At 49.1% G+C, this 15,493-nt stretch overlaps 2 protein-coding genes across 3 annotated transcripts in view; both read left to right on the top strand.

The window, feature by feature from the left end:
- The first annotated feature begins 2,518 nt into the window (after positions 1–2,518).
- BABAM1 (BRISC and BRCA1 A complex member 1) overlaps positions 2,519–15,493 on the top strand; it is a 64,859-nt gene continuing 51,884 nt past the window's right edge. For both annotated transcript variants that reach the window (XM_069739128.1, XM_069739136.1), the window contains exons 1-4: positions 2,519–2,624; positions 4,144–4,484; positions 5,150–5,208; positions 10,653–10,773. In XM_069739128.1, the coding sequence (XP_069595229.1) occupies positions 4,230–4,484; positions 5,150–5,208; positions 10,653–10,773 (435 nt within the window). In that variant the 5' untranslated portion in view covers positions 2,519–2,624; positions 4,144–4,229. The remainder of the gene's footprint in view (positions 2,625–4,143; positions 4,485–5,149; positions 5,209–10,652; positions 10,774–15,493) is intronic.
- Positions 5,387–10,643, top strand: LOC138649033 (uncharacterized). Its single transcript, XM_069739115.1, has 4 exons — positions 5,387–6,011; positions 7,744–7,864; positions 7,988–8,098; positions 8,546–10,643. Exons 1-4 carry the CDS (start codon positions 5,853–5,855, stop codon positions 9,844–9,846), a joined length of 1,692 nt encoding a protein of 563 aa, XP_069595216.1. The 5' UTR covers positions 5,387–5,852; the 3' UTR covers positions 9,847–10,643.

A 15,493-nucleotide genomic window follows, 5' to 3' on the forward strand; every position in this document is an offset into this window, starting at 1 on the left:
GGGTGTTTGCTTGACCTTCTCCTCTGCTTACCATTCTGAGACCAACAGTCAGATGGAGAGGACGAATCAGTCACTTGAACAGATTTTGAGGTGTCTTGCTTCGTCTCAGCAGGATGATTGGTGTTCTTCGTTGCCCGTAGCTGAGTTTGCATTTAACAATTGGATTAACCAGTCCACGTGCACATCTCCATTCTTCTGTAACTATGGTTTTCACCCCCATTTTGGCGAATTTTCTAGGTTGGATTCAGGATGTCCAGGGGCTGATACGGCAGTGCAACGATTGGGGGGTCCAGAAGAACGTTGGGGAGGCTCAGGGCAAACATAAACTTTTTGCGGATACTCGACGGTTTGTAGGACCTATATTCCTGGTAGGAGATAAAGTGTGGTTGTCTACCAGGCACATTCGTCATAAGGTTCCTTCTGCTAAGCCAAGTCCCAGGTTTATTGGTCCTTACGAGATCATTGTGGTCAATCCAGTTGCCTTTTGGTTACAGCTTCCTCCGTCGCTTCGGATACTTAATGTGTTCCATAAGTCCCTTCTTAAGTCATTTGTACCATCCTCTGCTGGGCCTCCATCCCCTTCGCCTCCTGTCTATGTGGATGGTCAGACCGAGTATGAAGTGGAATGGATTGTTCCGCTCTGCACACACAGGGAAACCTTCTCTTGTCACTGGAGCCAAAGAGGAGTACAGGAAGCGGTGAGGAGCTCATAGCCAATCACAGACACGCACCATGGCATGATGGGCTGTGTTTATAGATCCTGTATGTGTGCGGGGCTGTGTTAGCAAATAAAGATTACTGATGCTGCCCCTGGGGCCCGGTGAGAAGCAAAAGAGGATGGTCTGGACAGGGTCAGACACTCTGCCAGGTGTCTCAGGCAGTCCAGCCGCCTCCTCCTTTGCTTCTGCTCTCCGGGCCCCTTACAACAGTAAAGGTAGTAATGCCCTGATGACGGCCCAGTCTCTGCACATCAGTGTGTTTCCAGGCACAGACTGAAAATTCTCGCTGTTATTAGTGTCCCATCAGCTGCTGTGTGCTCTCGCTGTTATCAGTTGAATACAACTCTCAACATTGATGTGAGCTGTCTTCAGAACCTGGCGCTGGGGAACAGAGCGAACATTACCGCTGCTTCCCAGGCGCTGGTATGTGTGGCACTGATGCGGCACATGGTTGCCACATGTATTACACACACAGACACTGATATCTCTGGTACTCGTTTTTCCAGTACCGGAAATATCAGGAGTCAGGACGTGTGATAGAGCCCTAACATTGTACATGCAATCCGATGTGTAGACAACATGTTATAAAGAAGGAGATGCTAAGCAGAATAAATAGGTTTGTAAAGATTCAATATGACTTGTATTTTATTAATTGAAATCCACAGTGTGTGTATGTATGAGGCCAGCTGGCAGTCCTACTAATGATTGACAGCTATCTCTACATGCATAGTCATACACAGAAGAGCGTCAGTCACTGGATAGGACCGCCAACTTAACTGATAGCATACAAACACCAGGGATTTAGGATACTTTCACACTAGCGTGGTTTGGCGTACGTTGCAATGCGTCGTTTTGGAGAAAAAAACGCATCCTACAAATGTGCCCACAGGATGCATTTTTCCTCCATAGACTTGCATTAGCGACGCATTGCCACACGTCGCATCCGTCGTGCGACAGATGCGTCGTGTTTTGGCGGAGTCAGCACAAAAAACGTTACATGTAACTTTTTTTTGTGCGTCGAATCCACCGTTTCCGACCGCGCATGGGCGGCCGGAACTCCGCCCCCTCCTCCCTTGACATTACAATGGGGCAGTGGATGCGTTGAAAAACTGCATCCGCTGCCCCCGTTGTGCTACATCAATCACACTGTCCGTCGGGCCGACACATGGCAACGGCCCCGTACCGACTCAAGTGTGAAAGTAGCCTAAATTGAAAGTTTTCTGACAAAAATGTCTGTCAATCTGCTCCTGGGCCATAACGTCCTGCCTGCAGACCAGATACCATTTTCTACATGACAGATTCCATTAATTCTTTTGCACATTTTTAATGAGATCATAAAGGTTTATAACTCATACTTATTATCGCCATATCGGGCTCTTACAATACCATACATTGTATGGGGTACCCAGCCTCTTCTTACAGGGGCGCTCCACCGACCCGCTGGCTGGCGTATACGTCATGTTACAGTGACCAGGAGGATGGCTGTACTTTTCTTACTAGAAGGTATTGCAGGCTTGTTTTATACTACACTGACAGCTTCCATGGAAAACCACATTGCAGTACAACATGGAAGAAAGTCACTCCACACTTGCACTCTCCCAGAATATCCAGGGCAGCTCCTAGTCTCCATGACGAGCAGGGAAAATTACCTCACAAATCTACTCAGCTCTGCCCATTCGGATAATGGGCTTCCCTATAGCTAGGCATTACATTACATGCCGACAATTACATTGCTCGTGTCTACTTCATGTCTCTCCACACGTCACATGATGTCAGGGAGCACTGAACTACACGTCCCATAATGCACCGCTCCGGCAAGCACTTCCTGGTCAGACATGTCTGCCTGGTGTATCAACTACTGAAGAGAGACAGGATCAGAAGAACCTCTGCCGCATCCGCAGTAAGGTGAGCCCGAAAAAGTAGTGCCGCGGAGGTGCACCATGTGTTACCAACGGGGACTGCTGCCTTGTGTTTAGGCTGCGGCACTACAAGTTCCAGCACTGGTCAGCCGGCCTTTGTAGTAGTCAATGTAAAAACAGTGATTATGTAAGAGGCCACAGATACGTGATGCAAAACAAACCACAGCCTGTCAATACACGTGTGTGGATGTAGGGGCTATGAAAATGTGGAACTGTCTTCAGTCGCTGGCTTCATGGGTGGTCCCTAGTCAGGGGCTTATACTACCTGTGCTCCTGGGCAAAATGGAAAGTAGGGTCCTAAGTCTGGAATATTGTACCATGCCTATAGTGTTCAGAAGGCGGTGTTCACAGTGCCGCCCCCTGGTGGTCTTCGCTTCATTAGGGTCTTGAAAGATGAGCTCAAGCACCTCTGCAGAGAACCTTACCAAATAATGCTGCCACCCCATGGCCACATATTCCCACCACACCGCGGCCATATCACATGTAGGCGCTCCGCAGCTTGTCAGCACACTGTGAGTGAGTACAGTACTTTCACATTGTGTTCGGTGGCCCCTCCGAGGCTTACGTCCAGACCCCCTCACAGATCGTATGCATCGGTGGAGCCATAGACTAAGGGTACTGAGAGAGTGAACGTGCGCTCTGTCATGCATCAGTTCCGGGAGTGTACGCCGACACTCGCACGTAGTAGACTCCTCTTCAGATGTCTTAGGCCGCTTTCACACGTCCGTGTCTCCAGTACGTGTAGTCACCGTTTTCACACGTACTGGAGGCTCTGACACACGTAGACCCATTGAAATCTATGTTGCTGTGCACGTCAGTGTGTTTCCACAGAGCGTGTTCATGTTTCCCAGCAGCACGGGCCTCAAAACTTCCCGCACATGGATGACACACTGGGATGTAATTGTGACACATCCAGGCGCCTGAGAAGCGCATTCGTACTTTGTCTGCCCTGTTGAGGGCAAAGTACTGAAGTGCGCAGGTGCTGGGCCTCTCTGACCTTTCCCAGCGCCTGCGCACTGCAGTACTTTGCTCTGCCCTGAACAGGGCAGACAAAGTACGCCTGCGCCAGAGCCACAGCGTGAAGACAAGAAGAGGATGTGATTGTAAGAAGATGGGAGGGACCGGACCGCGACGCCCATCGTACCGGGACCACCCCTGGGTGAGTATAATCTAACCTGCTTTTCTCATCTTTCAGGATCCATCGGGGGCTTATCTACAGCATTACAGAATGCTGTAGATAAGCCCCTGATGCCGGTGGGCTTTGCTCACCTTCCATTTTGGGGGGTGACAGGTTCCCATTAAAGGTCCTGCTCTTGCTTTGCGCTAGTGTAGTAAAATAAATATACAAATACAAAGAATGTGGATTTTTGCCTATTTCCTTTCATTGCTGATGAAAAACGATAGTAAGGCAGGGGGAAAGGTGTTGTCAAGTTTATCTGTAGTTACATGTGATTTATATTTTGTAGATTACACAATGAGTTAATGCAGTCATCATTACGTTACAGGATCAATATCTTAGCTTTTCTTCTATCCATTATTCGTTGGACACCCCACCATAAAGCTGGATAGCCCTACAGAGGAGACATGCAATATGGATATCTCCGAACCTGTGGAAGATGGCGAAAGAACGCTGGAACAGAGGCCTCATACACGTTCCAACCCGGAGGGTGCTGAAGACAGGGGAGTGCCACCACAGCCTATAGTGGGCAGCCGAAGTGAAGGAGAGGGTGAAGCAGCACAGGCAGAGGAGCCATCCCAACCAATCACTGCTCCCCCAAGTTGTGTCCTTCCTTCCCCTGTGGAATTCCAAGTTAAAACACCAAGGGTAAATTGCCCAGAAAAAGTGGTGCGTATTGTATATATAAAAAAAGGTCCATTATTTGGAGATTACTAGAGGATTGTTTGTGTCATGCCATGTAGTCCCACCACTGACTGTCAGCTTTTGACCAATGCCCAGTAAACATATAATGCTGTCAATTAGTGGTGTGGGCAGGGTTATACCGAGCTCAGCATTCAGAGAACTGTGTGACATGCAGCAGAGAAAAGCATGATTTTATCAAAACTGCACCAAGAGGACAAGTGTTGGAATCAGTGTCTCTCTGCCTACTTTATACTGCTCTCAGATTACATAGCAAAAGAATCCAATGATGGAATACCTTTAAGATACTGATCACGTACATATGGGGGTTAGAATTATCCTACTCTATATGTTGCCAATATGTCCTCCTCAATTGCTACAGAATATTTGGTAAAAATAAAGGGGGAACATAAGTGTTGCTTTTATAGGACTCCCCTTCTCAAGAAGGATTATTGACAGTTGTGGTTTGCATTGTAAGATTTAGTAAGACCAGGGAGCTTCATGTCTATTACCAGCAGGGTTCATGTGTACAGGGGAGTGTGGATTGGGCAGCGTGGAGGAGAATTTGCTGATATGCTTCACTCTCTCACTTTGTCCATTTCAGGATGGTATGTCATCCTACAGGAAACTATCACTATTTTTATCTCCTTCAGATAATTTGCCTGGATTTGTCAGAAGAAATGTCCTCTCAGAAGCTAGAATCGTTCAATGGGTAGGTATTCTGTGGAAAAGCACGCACCATATACAGTAGACATGGTCTCAGAATGTTGGAATTTGTGTTATTATTTTTTTCCCTTTCGCCACGACAGCACCCCACTGGAGAGGGATCCGCCCCGCAGGAACAGGAAACCTACCGAGAAATAAAAGGGGGCGGTCCGCCTCTCCTCCTCAGTTTAGGTTTCCTGTTCCTGCGGGAACAATCCAGGAACGACAGGACTACAGGACATACCTGGGCTAGCATGCCGCCTGCACGGTATCCTTGAGAACGGCAGGGGCTGCAGCTCAGAAGCAGCGTCGGGAGAGTTCCGTTAGACGGCTCCCTCCTCAGCTGGTGGATGGAGCAGACGGCCGGGTCCGGGGAGGGCCGCCCGGCGTCTTCTCCGGCGTGCGGTGCGGCAAGGAGCCGGGTAAGAGAACCTCCATTGCGGTCCGGCGCTGAATCCCGGACCGCGCATGCGCCGACCGCCGCAATACTGGCTACCCCGGAACTGAAGGAGTCACTTCCGGGGCGCCTAGGCCGGATCTGGGGCGGGGGAGCCAGCGGCAACCCGCGCATGCGCATTGCGCAGCGGGGAAAAAAAAAAAAGAGGAAAAAGGGCGCACTATTTAAAAACGCCCAGAAACAATAATGCGGCGATGCAGAGATGTCATCCCCAGGTGCCATGGACCCCACAGCTGGAGATCCAGTGCCCCCCACCAAAGATCACACCAAAGGATCCTCGGAGTCCGCTCGTAAGAGTGACGGTTCCAGAACAGGATCTCGGCCTTCTGATCCGGTACTATTCGCTTCACTGGGTGAGTGTTTAAACTCTGCCTATTAAGCTGACGCTGTCTCCCTATTTCTCTCTCTTTTCTCTCTCTCTCGCTACTTATTACGCCCAGTCTAAAAAACGACAAAAGTCCAAGCATAAGGAATGTGCCTTGTGTAGCCAGCCCCTTCCGGACTCATACCCCAAAAAACTGTGCAAAGACTGTTTTAAGGAAACAACTCAGGGAGCGACAGTGTCCGTTACGGACTTACGGGCCATTATTAGAGAGGAGCTTAAAAATATGACCCAGGAAAAACCGCGTAAAGCTAAGTCCAAAACACCAACACTTATGTCAGACTCCGAAAGTGACCAGACGGTACTGTCAGAAGCCTACCTATCATCATCATCATCATCATCTTCCTCAGAAATCGAGGGGCGTTCATGTTTCCCCTTAGACAGTGTGGACAACTTGGTAAAATCAATCCGCAATACCATGGGGTGTGAGGAGGTAAAGGGTGCGCAAACCACGCAGGAAATTATGTTTGCGGGTTTGGCAGAGAGAAAGAGGAGATGTTTTCCGGTTATACCAGCGGTGAAAGCATTAATTAAAAGAGAGTGGGAGAAGCAGGATCAAAGAAGCTTTTTGCCCTCCGCGTCTAAACGTAAATATCCGTTTAGTGATGAGGAGCTCCTTACATGGACCAAAGTGCCTAAGGTCGATGCAGCCGTAGCTTCTACCTCCAAGCAATCCACTCTGCCTGTGGAGGATGCGGGACTTCTGGTCGATCCATTAGATCGCAAAGCTGAATCATCCCTTAAGCGATCTTGGGAGGCGGCTACTGGAATTTTTAAACCTGCAGTAGCCAGCACCTGCGCTGCCCGGTCAATGATCATTTGGATTGATCAGTTGGACCAGCAGATCGAAAATAAAGTTTCGAGAGAGAAACTTCGAGCGGCCATCCCCTTAATATGTGGAGCAGCAGCTTTTATGGCGGACGCATCTGCCGACTCTCTTCGGTTAGCAGCGAGATCCGCAGGTCTTGTGAATAATGCAAGACGCGCACTTTGGATGAAAAGCTGGAAAGGGGACGCGCAGTCTAAATCCAAAATATGCGCAATCCCATGCGAGGGTGAGTACCTCTTTGGCAAGACCTTAGATGAGATACTCAAAAAGGCAAAGGACAGGAAGAAAGCTTTCCCTGATTCCTCTATTCCCTTTTACAGGAGAGCCTTTAAGAGGAGACCGGTCTACAACATGGACTACTAAAGAGGACAGGCAAAGAGGTACCATGTTTAGAAGACCCAACCCCCCAAAAGACAATAAATTCTGAGGATATACCAGTAGGGGGCAGACTGAAATTTTTCGCCACCCAATGGGAAAAAGTAACATCTAGCTCGTGGGTTTTAAACATCATCCGAGATGGAATTAAACTACAATTCTCTCGTGTTCCCCACGAGTCATATATTATAACATCCCTCAGCTCGCCCGCACAACAGCAGGCTCTAGAGCTAGAAATTCAAACCCTATTATCAAAGCGGGTTTTAGTCCAAGTCCCCGAGGGACAGGAAGGCAGAGGATTCTACTCTCCCTTATTCCTAATTTCTAAACCCGACGGTTCTTTCAGGACCATCATAAACCTTAAAAAGCTCAATTCATTTGTCAAAAACCATACATTTAAGATGGAATCCATTAGATCCACCATAAAACTCCTCTTTCCAAACTGTATGATGGGGGGCATTGATTTGAAAGATGCTTATTATCTCCCTATCCATGACAGATACCAAAAGTACCTCAGAGTAGCAGTGACAATCAACGGCGAGATTCATCATTTCCAATATACAGCCATGCCCTTCGGCCTTTCAACAGCACCGAGGATCTTTACCAAGATAATGCTAGAGGTGATGGCCTACCTTCGCCAAAAAGAAACCTTAATTGTTCCCTATCTGGATGACTTTTTGGTCATTGGAAATTCAGTTACTCAATGTGCTGATCGTTTGGCTCATGCAATTTCTTCTCTACAGGATTTAGGCTGGATAATCAATACCAACAAATCCAGACTCACTCCGCTATCCTGCCAGGCGTTCTTGGGGTTCCATCTAGACTCCGTATCTCAAAAGTGTCTCCTGCCTCAGGTAAAAATACTACTGATCAAACACAAGGTCCTAGCGGCGATAAACAATCCACGTATATCCCTAAGACAAGCTATGTCCTTACTAGGATCCCTTATCTCTTGTATACCTGCGGTAAAATGGGCTCAACAACATACCCGTACACTGCAACACCAGATTTTACAAGAAGATAGACGGTTATCTGGTCACCTAAATGTGAAAATAACCTTATCTCAGGAAGTTTTAACTTCCTTAACGTGGTGGCTGAATTCAGACCATTTAATGAGTGGTGTTCCATGGATAATAACGCCATCTCATACCATAACCACGGACGCCAGTCCTCATGGATGGGGCGCTCATATGGGGAATGATTTTTGCCAAGGGCTTTGGAACATGGAGGAAAGCTGCTATTCCTCTAATGTTAAAGAATTAAATGCAGTAAAATACGCCTTATGCCATTTTCTCCCACAGCTACGAGGGAAAGACGTCAGAATCCTTTCCGACAACACCACCACAGTGGCGTATCTAAACAGGCAAGGAGGCACGCGATCAGAGACTCTGATGTCTTCTGCTACAGAAATCCTGAACCTAGCAGAAAGTCGCCTAACATCCCTTACTGCACTGCACATAAGAGGGGAAAACAACCAGCAGGCAGACTTCTTAAGTCGACACACCGTGAAACAAGGAGAGTGGTGCCTAAACCAGCAGATTTTTCAAGATATAGTATCCCTATGGGGTCAACCTCAAGTAGATCTCTTCGCCACAAGGAGAAACAAAAAAGTCCGGAAATTTGCCTCCCTATCTCTAGCGGATCATCCGGACATTCTAGACGCTCTCCAAGCCCCTTGGCAGTTCAGTCTAGCATATGCTTTTCCGCCGATCATACTGCTGCCCCAAGTCATTCGCAAAATCAGAACCGAAGGAGCGAGGGTGATACTAATAGCTCCATTCTGGCCCAAGAGACCATGGTTCTCGTGGCTGCAAACCATGTCGGTCTCAGATCCTTGGGTCCTCCCCTCAACACCCAATCTTCTCTTCCAGGGTCCGTTTTTCCACCCTCAAGTGGACAGTCTACATCTCACGGCCTGGAATTTGAGAGGCAGATGCTAAAATCAAGGGGGTTCTCGGAGGGATTGATAAACACGCTCCTCCAGAGTAGAAAACCTTCCACTACAAAGATTTACACAAAAATATGGAAGAAATTCCTACAATTCCATACATCTTCAAACACGTCAGAAATTCCGATACAGTCTATCCTGGAATTTCTTCAAAAAGGGAGAGAACTAGGTTTAACTGCAAACACCTTAAAAGTTCATGTTTCAGCACTAGGAGCTCTCTATGGCCATAACATTGCGGGGAATAGATGGGTATCCCGATTTATTACAGCCTGTGAACGGATAAATCCAGTTAATATACCTAGAGTTCCTCCCTGGGATCTAAACTTAGTTTTACAAGCCCTAACAGACTCTCCATTTGAAACAATAGATTCAATACCAATCAAGATCCTATCACTAAAAACGGCCCTCTTGGTAGCACTGACTTCAGCCCGGAGAATCAGTGACATCCAAGCACTCTCTATAGATCCACCTTTCCTGTTAACCTTTCAGGATAAGTTGGTCCTTAAACCAGACCCTTCCTACCTTCCCAAAGTAGCTAAGACATTTCATAGGTCTCAGGAAATAATCTTGCCCACTTTCTTCAGTAATCCTTCCACTCCTGAAGAACAAAAGTACCACACTCTAGATGTTAAGAGTAGTGTTAAAGTACATTGAAAGAACCTGTAGCTGGCGACAGTGTAGGGCTCTGTTTATTTCCTTCCAGGGTCACAAGAAGGGTCATGGAATAACGAAAAGCACGTTATCCCGGTGGATCAGAGAGTCTATCAGACTGGCCTATTCCGCGAGTAAAGAAAACCCTCCGGAAGGCATAACAGCGCACTCTACCAGAGCTATGGCATCCTCCTGGGCAGAAAGGGGAGAGGTCCCAATTGAGACTATATGTAAGGCGGCAACTTGGTCAAATCCCTCTACATTCTATAATCACTATAGGCTTGACCTATCGTCAACTTCTGACCTAGACTTTGGCAGGACTGTCCTCAGCACGGTGGTCCCCCCCTAGGTGATGGTCTCTGTAAGATCTCCAGTGGGGTGCTGTCGTGGCGAAAGGGAAAAAGCCGGATTACTCACCGGTAATACTCTTTTAGTGAGTCCACGACAGCACCCTCTTATATCCCTCCCTATATTAATATAGTACTTACTATTGAGTAAAATTCTTTTAATCATATATGAGCAAATAAGTTTGAAAATGAAATAAATTATATTTGCCTAATACTGGCGGTCCTCCGGGTACTCGGAAATCAAAACTGAGGAGGAGAGGCGGACCGCCCCCTTTTATTTCTTGGTAGGTTTCCTGTTCCTGCGGGGCGGATCCCTCTCCAGTGGGGTGCTGTCGTGGACTCACTAAAAGAGTATTACCGGTGAGTAATCCGGCTTTTTTCTTTGCTTGTGTCTCTGTTAAGTAAAGACTTTTACATTTTTAGTAGCTGTAAATAAAATCATACTGTATTTCTTTTTCCTAGGTCTAAAACCAATGCCCTAAACTCTTCGCAGAAAATGATAGAAATGTTTGTACGCACCAAGCACAAGATTGACAAGAGACATGAGTTTGCACTTGTGGTTGCAAATAATGAAGCTATGTGGGTAAGTCAAAGCAAGGAAGACTAAGGGTTTGATTCATTAACCCCTTAACGACTGCCGATATGCCTTTTAACAGCGGCAGTTAAGGGTACTAATTCCACGGCACTGAGAAATAAAGGTATAGCGCCCCCCAGCATCAGAAAATCTCCGGGGTCTCGGCTACATGAAAACATGATTCGGGCCGGTTTTTACCATCCTCAGTGTTGTGATCCCCGCAAAAAAAAAAAGAATTTATTTCTCTCTCCTCTGATATGATCAAGCATACCAGAGGAGAGAGAAATGGGGTTCTCCAAGCCCCCCTCCGGTACCTCCAGCATCCCCCAGTCATTCCGGCTCTGTCCCTCGGCGCGTGGCGTCTTCTTCTGGGAAGAAAATGGTGGCGTATGCGCAGTACTCCCGTTGAGATTTGCCACCCGTCACCCGGCAACAATAGATTTTTCCTATTGGCTTATTTTGATCACTGTGATAGACCCGATCACCATAATCAAAATAAAAAAAATTGTAATAAATAGTAAATAAAAGTCCCCTTTATCACCCCCTTAGTTAGGGAAAAAAAAATAAAATAAAAAATTATTTTAGAATTGGGGGGTTTCCACTGTTTAGGTACATCAGGGGGTCTCCAAACGCGACATGGCGCCCGCCATTGATCCCAGCCAATTTTGCGTTCAAAAAGTCAAACAGTGCTCCCTCCCTTCTGAGCCCTACCATGTGCCCAGACAGTAGCTTTTCCCCACATACGGGGCATCGGTGTACTCAGGAGAAATTGCAAAACTAATTTTTTTAGTCCATTTTCTCTTGTTACCCTGTGAAAATAAAGAAGTGTGGGTCTCAATTAAATTTTTTTGTGAAAAAAGTAAAATGTTAATTTTTTTCCTTGCACATTGCTTTAGTTCTCGTGAAGCACCTGAAGGTAAATAAACTTCTTGAATGTGGTTTTGAGCACCTTAAGGGGAGCAGTTTTTAGAATGGTGTCACTTTTCGGTAATATCTGTCATATTGACCCCCTCCCCAACTCCAAATGTGATGTGGTCCCTAAAAAAAATGGCTCTGTAAATTTTGTTTGAAAACTGAAAAAGCGCTGATCAACTTTTAACCCTAATAATGTCCTAACAAAAAAAATAGTTTCTCTATCGCCTTTCATTGGGGGACACAGGAACCATGGTGTATGCTGCTGCCACTAGGAGGCTGACACTATGCAAATAAAAAAGTTAGCTCCTCCTCTGCAGTGTACACCCTACCGACAGGAAGTAGGATATTCAGTTTAGCTTAGTGTCAGTAGGAGGTGGACACGGGTCTTTCATTAGACCCTTATCTACCTTAATGTGCGTCCTTTCTTTTCAGGTTTTTCCGGAGGGATACAGGGTGAACAGTCACACCTGTAGTCCCACAGTGCGGACTATGAGTACGGCGTGTACTGCCACCCCGTATCCTCATAGATCCCTCACCAGGACCAAGATCCTAGCACACAAGCGTGCTTAGAAGTCCGGTCCTGGCTCCGTCCCCCACCCACTCGCCCACCAGAGCCTGTCGGTTGCGGAGACGAGGACGTCCATCAGCTCCCTGGACGTCTCATTCCTCTTCAGGTTAGTAACGACGTGGGATATTTAAGGTGAGTATTTTCCCCATTCCATCCCACCCCATACAGATCTTCTAAGGGGGGGATCCCACTGGTCGTCGCCCCGTTTGCACGGGCAGCTGCACGCAGTTGCAGGGGCCTTTTTATCCGCGCGCACGGGCCGAGATCCCTTTACCGCACGGCGGCCGTGCTTTTCTGTCTGCCGCGCCGCTTCCATAGCTGCGGCCGTTCTGCCTCCTGTTCTGGCCCCTGCGACCGTACGATTCCGGCCGCCCTTAGCGCCATCTGTGCCAGCGCGGCGGCTCCTCTGCCATCTGTGCCAGCGCGGCGGCGTTTGCAGGCCGCCGCGCCGCTTCTGGCCCCTGCGACCGTACGTTCCGGCCGCCCTTAGCGCCATCTGTGCCAGCGTGGCGGCTCCCCTGCCATCTTTGCCAGCGCGGCGGCATTTGCAGGCCGCTTCGGGCCCCTACAGCCACGCTTCTCCGGCCGCTCTCTGCGGCCGCGATGCCTTTGTCCCAGGCTGCCCCGCCGCTTCATACCCGCGGCGCACAGCTCCGGCGCCGCGGTCTTGCACCGGTGGACGCCGGCCTCTAATTTAGGCCCCGGCTTCCCCCGGGGCCTACTTCCGGCCGCGACTCCGCCACTTCCTCCTTACATCAGGCGGGCTTTTCTCCCGCCCGACTGGTTCAAGTCGGTGAGCCCCGCCCACCAGCGCCATCCTGGCGGTTAGCCCCGCCCACTTTCTCCTGCGCCCCTGAAGTGGTTTTTCGGCACCAGGACCGCTTTGCGCTGGCTCCTCAAAGCGCATAGCCTGGCGTCCTCATCCCTTGCGGCTCAGCATTGCAGCCGGTCCTGGACAGAAGAGTGTCCCAGAAGTCTGCTCTGTCTGCCTGCACCCCTGCGTTAAGGACCATCCACATCATGAGGTGCAGCTTTCCATCCATCACCTGTCGTGAGTACTAACCTTCTGGCTTCTTCATCGCCATGTCTAATCTTAAGGGAAGTCGCTTTTGTTCTCCCTCTTCTGCCTTAGTCTAACACTTTGCGTGTTCGCCTTATGCCCACCGCAGCGTCTGCCGTGAGTAGCTCTGCACCGCAGACTGATACTCTTCCCTTCTGAATTTTTGCTCGGACCCGTTCGGTATATTTTTACGGGAGTTCGCTTCCGGCCTCCTACCTTTTCTCAGGCAGGCCTGCAGCAATCCACATTATGCTCACCGCCCAGGACCCCCCCCCTGCCACTCTATCAGTAGCGGATCTCACACGGGTGTCCCAGACCCTTGTGTCCGTGCTAGATCGGTTGCCCCTACAGACTTCCGTAGTAGCCAGCGGGTCGCAAGAAGCTCCGTCCGAGACTTCTAATACAGGCCGCGAAAGATCCAGACAGGAACGCTGGTCTGAGTTCTCTTCTCGGTCCACTTCGCCCCACGGTCCTTCTCTGTGGTCGACTTCCCCCTGGCCTTTACCCCCGGAGTCAGGCGAGGTTTTCTCTGATGCGCCTTCGGAGGATAATTTGGGGCCGGGTTCGAACCAAATCGCTAACATGAGGGATATGGTTCAAAGCCTCATTGGAGCGACCAATCAGACCTGTGGCATCAAAGATTCCTCTACGAAACCCGCAGATCAGGCGGTTTCGTTTAGACGGTCTAAACTACCTCCCAAGGTATTGGCTCCTCATCCTGAATTCGAGGAGCTTCTGGCCAGAGAAAGAGCGAATTCGACCAGACGTTCTCAATGAGACAAGCGTCTTGGAGTCTCATAATCTCTTTCCTCCGGATCTCATTGCCAACCGGATTGAGAGGTGTTAGAGAACGACCTCTCCCCCTGTGGATCCGTCGGCTGCTAGACTTGCCACCAACACAGTCCTTATACTGTCCGGTGGGGCGGCTCTGAAAGATTCCATCGATTGGATCATGGAATCCTTCGTGAAGTCGGCTTTCGAAACCTGCCGCATCATCCCAATGCCCGACTTTGGCTTCCACTTGGGTTTCAAAGTCTGTATCTGAGGGGCTAAACAACTCCGTTGGGGCATTCAAGCTGGAGCTCCATCAGGCCGGCTGGCGGAACTTGCCACCCAGATTACTCACGCAGGGGAATAATTGGTTCCCTGGACGTCGCGTCTTCTGCCGCTCAGGCGCCCAGTGATGTTGTTGCCAGCCGTCGCACTGTTTGGCTCAAGAGTCATCAAAGAAGTCCCTTACGAGCCTGTCTTTTCAAGGTTCACGTCCTTTCGGTTCCAAGCTGGACCAAATTATTAAGGACGCCACTGGCGGCACCAGTCCCCTTCTCCAGACCTCGCCCACTTTCCCTTAGGCGGCTACTTCGGTCTTTTCGACCTTTTTCGTAGTTTCGCGGCATCAGATTCCTCTTCGCAACAGCAGAGGCCACAGGCACGTTAAGAGAAGAAGGTATTCTTCGTCTCACTCTTTCCTGGCGTGCCCGCTACTCCTAAGGCGGATTATCCAGGTCCAGGACTGGAAGTTCCACCTAGGCATGACCCACGACTAGACCCCAGCCCGTTTCTCAGGCTGGGCAACCATCTTCTGTTCCTCAGGGACGTCTGGGTCTCCTCAGTAGAGGACGCATGGGCCAGGGCACTTGTTCCCTCTAGATACAAAATCTTCATTTCACGGTCCTGGGATCGTTTTCTTCAAATCCCAACCTCCAAGAGACCCCGCTCTAGTCCCGGGTTTCTTTACTGCCATTGTTTCCCTCCTTAAATCCGGGGTAATCGTTCCCGTCCCAGAACTGGAACGGTTCAACGGTTCACAGGCTTCTCTTCGAATCTTTTTGTACTGACAGAGGACGACAAGGTTCGTCCCAGTCCGGATCTCAATCTGCTGAACAGGAAGTTTCGTCGGAGACACTTCAGGATGATATTCCCTCGTTCAGTAATCGCTTCCATGGAGGCTCAGGAATTTCGGTTTCAGGCTCCCGAAAGTCTATCCATCTTTCCCGACATTCTAGCCGTTGCGGGTGGCTCGTCAACAGGAAGAAGTTCCATCTTGTTCAGCACCTCGTATCTCCGGGCATGTTCTTCGATACTTGTCGGACCAGAGTCTTCCTTCCCGAAGACAGGATATCCCTCCTTTGTCAGGAAATTCGCTTGCTCCAGGGTTTTCGGCTCCCCTCTTCTCCGACGGGCCT

This window comes from Ranitomeya imitator, chromosome 1, assembly GCF_032444005.1.
Source record: "Ranitomeya imitator isolate aRanImi1 chromosome 1, aRanImi1.pri, whole genome shotgun sequence".
NCBI classification, from domain to species: domain Eukaryota; kingdom Metazoa; phylum Chordata; class Amphibia; order Anura; family Dendrobatidae; genus Ranitomeya; species Ranitomeya imitator.

Excerpts from the sequence above, each read along its gene's own strand:
- LOC138649033 (XM_069739115.1), top strand. The coding sequence starts at position 5,853 with ATGCAGAGATGTCATCCCCAGGTGCCATGGACCCCACAGCTGGAGATC. Across the intron at positions 6,012-7,743 it reads GGTACTATTCGCTTCACTGG|ATACCAAAAGTACCTCAGAG; the intron begins GTGAGTGTTTAA and ends TATCCATGACAG. Across the intron at positions 8,099-8,545 it reads AAAAGTGTCTCCTGCCTCAG|CTACGAGGGAAAGACGTCAG; the intron begins GTAAAAATACTA and ends TTTCTCCCACAG.